General features: G+C 35.3%; 1 protein-coding gene across 1 annotated transcript in view; it reads right to left on the bottom strand.

Moving 5' to 3' along the window:
• Positions 1–2,578: 2,578 nt before the first annotated feature.
• Positions 2,579–6,557, bottom strand: part of LOC112147601 (BTB/POZ domain-containing protein 2) — a 7,376-nt gene continuing 3,397 nt past the window's right edge. The window contains exons 7-9 of the mRNA XM_024274118.2: positions 5,167–5,254; positions 4,925–5,071; positions 2,579–3,525 (exon numbers count right to left, since the gene is read on the bottom strand). Coding sequence (XP_024129886.1) covers positions 3,364–3,525; positions 4,925–5,071; positions 5,167–5,254 — 397 coding nt within the window. The 3' untranslated portion in view covers positions 2,579–3,363. The remainder of the gene's footprint in view (positions 3,526–4,924; positions 5,072–5,166; positions 5,255–6,557) is intronic.

Here is a 6,557-nt window from a genome sequence, read left to right as displayed (position 1 = left end):
GTTTTAACTTGAATTTTAGCAAAGCAAATGATGTGGAAATAAATGCAGAAACAGAGCAGTACTGTTTATACTCTTCATTTTGTTTCCCAATTGTTCAACTTATCAAATGAGCAGAGTACTATCACTAAATATTTTTGTTAATATGGCAACATACATCCAAAAGCCTTTTGTGCTATTGAAGTTATTATGTATGGAATGATTTGGACACATCTGAGCAGGTTTTTAATGTGATGAACAGATTTACCCCTGATGTTCTTCAGTTAGTGCTGCTTTATTTTCGTGGGCGAAACACAGACACGATGCCGAGGTCGAATCCTCTTATTTCTGGGTAGGAAATAAAACTCACGAAAATAACTAATATTTCATAAATAATTTGTTCTTTAGTGTGCCAATGATCACATTTATGGATATAGTTTACTCTGAAAGACTTGAGAAAAGCATACTATATAGGCTCTTTAACAATCACAGTCATTTCTTAACTTTTTTTAAAGCTCTGATCCGGCTTAAGGTGGATTATAAAATAACTCAATAAAAAGCTTTTTGAATGATTGCTGCTGTTCTCACAAAGTCCACCAGAGATCTGATAACACTTTACAGTGAAAACAAAAGGATCGTTTGTTTCATGAACAGAAGTTCATCTCAAGATTAGAAATGTCTACAGAGTCAGAGAAAATACTTAATTTTAGGAGGAGAAAGATTACTTTGAAGTATTTTTAAGACGATAACTTTGTTCCACATTCTAAAGTCAAACTCAAACCAGAAAAAAAGTTGAGTTTCAGGTTTATTTGAACTGAGTTGAAGTCATTCTTTATGCAATCACTGCTTGGAAATCACTTCCTCCTAAAGAAACATTTTAACGCAATTGTTACCTATATGGATATCTGTACATTTAGAAATCTGGTCCAAAATACTTCAAGATAAACACATAGAAAAAGTTATCAAAGTTTAAAAGTTATCAACAGCTACAAAAAATTTAAACATCGATTTTTGTTGATTCTTTCAATTAAGAAAGGACTCCATAACATGTAATATGGCATAAGGGGGGTTATATGAAAGATAACAATGTATCAAAATCAATTCTGGATATTCTGAATATTTAAGGATTGTGGCCTGCTTATTCTTTTATTGTACTGTTTCAAAATCCAAATAAAAATTCAGGTAAAAAAGGTTTTTTTCTGAACTAATTAAAAAAAGAGCATGAAAACAGTCCCCATGGAACACTGCGTTACTTATATATTGTTTAATTCAATTCAATTTTATTTATATAGCCCAATATCACAAATTCAATTTGCCTCATTGGGCTTCATGCCTGTAGTTTTTACAGATGCACAGATGGAGTCATAAAATTTGCACAATAGGTAAAAACTAAACAGACTATAAAGAACAGGTCATCCCTGTCCTTAGACCCTCCCTCGCGGTAAGGAAAAACTCCTAAAAAACCTGAGTCAGGAAAAAAGAAGAAACCTTAGGGATTCCCACATGAGGGAGACATCCCATCCCAGGACGGACAGGCGATACCAGAACGGTTAAAGAAAAGTTAGCTGCTAAAACTGCATATATGAGTAGAGTTCATTCATATAGAGCTGAGGGATGAGTGATGATTAAGTCCATAGTCCAGATGAAGCAGAACTGTTGTTTAATTAACTTCATATCAGAAGTTGTATCACTTAAAACATTTACATGGATTTTTCTACGACTCTAAATTAAAGTTTCTGAATTTTCTACATGTTCCGTATTTGGTGAAAAGACACTAAGTCTGTAGGCTTCAGTAAGATTGCTGTTATTCGCACATATTTGCATGCGACCGAGCACAAAACGTCATGTTGGCGACACGTAACACATGCGCATTGCTTCATTAATCGTATCTATGCACTACACTACGCCACCAGAGACTCAAACCCTGCAGAGACTCAAACCCTGGGTGAGATTTTGAGTGAAAACCTCCTTCCATCAGCAAGGACATTGAAACTAAAACGTGGCTGGATGTTTCAGCGTGACAACAATCCCAAAATCACTGCCCGAGTAATAAAGGAGTGGCTTCATAAGAAACATTTCAAGGTCCCAGAGTGACCTAGTCATTCTCCAGATCTCAACCCCAAAGGAAATCTTTGGAGTGAGCTGAAAGTCTGTGTTGCTCAGCGACAGCCTCAAAACATCACTGCTGTAGAGGAGATCTGCATGGAGGAATGGACCAAGATACCAGCAACAGTTTGTGTTGTGAAGACTTACAGAAAATGTTTGACTGATGTCATTGCCAAAAATGGGTATATATAGCAAAATATTGAGATGAACTTTTATTGACCGAATATTTATTTTCTACTGTAATTTACAAATAAATTCCATAAAAAAATCACACAGATTTTTTTTTTCATTTTCTCTCTCATTGTTGAGATATTTATGATAAAAATGACAGGCCTCTCTCATCATTTTAAGAAGGACTTGCACAATTGGCTAAATACTTTTTTCAAAAGATCAATATATGTTTTCCACTATCCAATGGTATTAAAGTCAATGTAAAGCTGGAATAGATAAAAACTACCTGGAATAAATTTGTTTTGAAACACACAACAACCACAACTGCATTTTCTCTGCTTTTTAATGGATAATTATTTCAAGTTACATACATAATGGTAATAAATGCCACTGTAATACATGACCCCTTTAAATTCTGCACCTTCGAGGATATCTCTTCCAATCACACTTTTTAAAACAAAGCTAAAAAGAAAAATGTCTCAAAAGTTAGTGTGCATTCATAGAGCAACGCAATACACAAATGCAAGGCCAAGAAGTGCAAGGTTTCTTGGGTATAGGCAACTACCAAGCAAAGACAAGAGATCATCACAGATTGAACTGTATAACAGAAAATGTAAATTTGCTCATCTTAATCATATTCCTAAGATTAACATGACATTTGGTTTCCATGATTCCCTAAAACCTATGAGCTCTGTCCGACTACAGAAGTTCAAACTAACATCAAAGAGTGAAATTCTAGTCTTCTGAAAAAGCAAATGAGGGTCTTGTTTTGGCAAATTTGATTAGCTGTACATTCATACAGTTGTGACTTTTCTTTGCACTAATGCTGGTTGAGAACAGGAAGTCAAATATTATATCTTTAAGTAGAATTCCTTGTCAAGCTTTATGCTGCCAATCCAAAGCAATCCCACGGATAGTTAAGTGAATAATCTGAGAGACTCCTCTTTCCTCGAGTCAGACGCTGTTTTCAGTCTTTAGCTGATATCGCTAAACAGGAATAATAGTGCATTTTCATGGAAGTCTGACAGATTAGTCTGGTGTCTGGTTGCTTTGGCGTGGCCTTGCGCTGCTGTCACATTTGATGGAAGATTGCTGGGATGTCTGAGGAAACTATGTGTAGAAGATGACCTCAGGAATCTGTCCGTCTTCTACTGAAGTGCCGTTATTGTTGCCCGCCGCGTAGCAGAAGGTGAAGCAGGTCTTTGTGCCAGTAGATGATGACTCGTGCGTTACCTTTCGCATTCCCTTAGTTCCGTAATGTGAATCTGGACCCTGTAGGACAAGATGAAAAATACATACACACCACAGATGAGAATGTGAGCGTGTGCAAGCATATTTACAGAGTTCCTTCGTGTATCAACAGAAATCTATAAACAAACCGCAATAGCTAAATAACTCTATGTAGTACGATGATAGTTATTTTAAGTTGGGCCCGATCCAATTCAGTCATTTGATTTTGAGTATCTGCAGAAACAGAGTCCCGATTTGATACTTTTATAACAGATTTTAAAAATCAACAAATTTAGAAAAAAATATTCAAGTTTTTCCCTATTTTTATTTCATTAATAATACTCTATAATTAAACACAAAAACGGAGAACTTCTGTAAAGTAGCTTTAACAAACAAGACAAAAAATAACTACCAGTATTATCTAGAAAATGTAGGTGATAATTAGTAATGTGAGAAAGTTTTGTGATTTTTACCTTTAGAACTATTATACATTTTTTACCAAATGAGATTAATATCTTCATTTAAAATTCTTTAAAATAAATGATGACTTTGTTTTAGCATGAATATGATGATGAGTATTCATGATTGATATTAGAACAATGTACGAGTTATTTTCTTTTTTAAGATTATGGGATTCTTCTTTTTCCTCATTTTCAATTTTATTACCACAGTAGTTCATTTTTTTTCTCTGTCAGAAAAATAAACAGGCATATCAAAGAACAGCTCGGGTCCTAAATGTTTAAATCACAGCAGCTGCTGTGTAGCCGTCCGTCTGTTGGCAGCACAGAGGGAGCTTAAGATTAAAAGTTAACTTTTTCTGTTAAAATGCATTTGTAGGTTGTTCTTTGCACAAAGACAAACTAATAGAGACACTTGGTGTCAGTTTAAAGCGTTTTTAAAAGAGTTTTCAAACAACTTGCTAGCTTGACTAAACTACTGATCATACTAAGAATAAATTAAATATCCATTACTAATTTGGAGCCAGCATTCTGTACTGATCGAATCATCGACTATGTGATTGGCCCGATTTCTCGATCATGTGATCGGATCAGGACATCCCTAATTTTAAGGCTTTAAAAACTCCTCACGACACATTTCATATTCTTTTCTCAGACAGAAACAAACATTTTCTAACTTTTCTCTTGTATAAACTCGCAAAATTCAAACCTTCAAAGACGTCTACGTTTGCAAAAGAAAAACAAATCTGCTCATAAACCAAGATTTATGTACATTTGGTAACCTGAACATTCTGTAAAGGAGACATGGCCTGGAAAAGATTGACTGACAAGGTCAACAGCCAATCAGGACGTAGAACACAGTGTGCCATTAAAAAAACAAAACATTCAAAATCACTCTAAAAAAACTGAATCAGTTAGACTGTGAATGGGGAATTGCAATATATAGAGAGAACACTAAATATTCTTGTCCATTTCATACAGACCTTAAGAGTAGCACAGGCTGTGTAGTTGACATTGGGCAGGATTTCCACTGGCTCTTTGAACATGACTCTGAAGGTGTTAGCTGACCCGTCACAGCTGAAGCCGGTGTCATTCTGCCCCAGTACAGTGTTACTGTCTGTGTGAATTATCTGCAACACCAAAATACATTGTACATATTCAAGAAAAATGACACCTATGTACAGGTAATCATCAAAGAAACACAAGAGGGATCTTCAGATTCTACCTGTATGTTGACTTGGTAGTCTGTAGGTCCATGTATGGATCCATATAGTCCAAATCCAACTACGAATATCCTTCTGTTTACAGAAAACCTGTAAATAAAAAAGGTCTTTTTGATATTGATTTCAACTGTGGCAAAAGGAGTTTTTGCAGACTTCTGATTTAACCTGTTAGTGTATAAAAAGAGTGTGCGAGTTGGAAAAAAAATAATCCTGTTCTTAAAATACAGTATTTATAGCTTCAATTCTCCAACATAGTGCTCACTTTATATACAATAGGCACCAAAGAGAGATTAGTTGTAAAACGGGGTCTTTTCTGGTTGTGTCACACAATTGCATCAAACACCTCCTATTAGATTCACCAGCATGACTCATCTCTCACAAAAACATATCAATTAGGTGAAAGTGCTGCTGAAGTTTTGTTATTGAAAACCCGTTGTTTGAACAGAGACAGTCAGAAGAGAAGTTGCATGTATGTTTCTGTGCTCAGATGCTGCAGCTTCTCCAGTTCTGAGTCCAAACCTGGATCAGAACATCTGAACGACAACTGATCAATTCATGTCGTCTAAATGCAGTTTGTGAATTCTTAGAACTGCTGGAGAATCTGAAACACTTCCTGTTTCAGTTAGCATTCACATAAACTGATTGAAGGCTAAGCAGTCTGAATGCAGTTTTCCAGTTAGAGTTTGCATCAACTGATTGAGGGTAAAGTAATCTGAATACAGTTTATGTAATCTGATTACAGTTTGTTTATCGGACAGGTAATAGTAGACAGGCATTTTTCCTTTTGTGGGTTCAAAGTTTTATTCTATCAGATTACAGTTTGTGTAATTTGATTACATCATTGAAACCAGACAGTTTTCCCACTGTAACTCCCTTTATTCTATACAAAGGAAAAAGTATTACATTATTTTAGAGCAAAACAGATTTTTAGTGATGTCCTGAAGCAGATGGTAAAGACAGTCTACACAATGGTGCGTCATTATCTCACTCCTAGGCATGGGTGTTTAACTTGTTATTACATAAACTTAATTTTCTTTTTATTTCCTTGTTCTTTGTTTTCTAAAGACTTTTACTCCAAGTGATTATTGTTTGCTTTGTATGTCATATAAATAAATCCTGGATTAAAGCAAATCAGCTGTTTTTGGTCTGTAATTAGAGCTCAGCATCTTCTCAAGACTCTCCAACAAAACTAAACTTCCAGTTAGTGGAAAACCTGCTCCTTCACTCGAAATGGAGACCTGGTTTAACGAAGATACAGAGGGATAACATCTTTAAGTCAAGTTGGAACGAGGAAGACTGTTTCACACAGTCCATATTTATACTTTATGCTACGAGATATGTTTGCAGTAGGGCTGGGCGATATGGGAATTTTCATATTGCGATATCGTTTTTT

This window comes from Oryzias melastigma, linkage group LG17, assembly GCF_002922805.2.
Source record: "Oryzias melastigma strain HK-1 linkage group LG17, ASM292280v2, whole genome shotgun sequence".
Taxonomy (NCBI): Eukaryota; Metazoa; Chordata; class Actinopteri; order Beloniformes; family Adrianichthyidae; genus Oryzias; species Oryzias melastigma.
The sequence above is the reverse complement of the archived record's forward strand: the minus strand, read 5'-3'. Positions and strand labels throughout refer to the sequence as shown.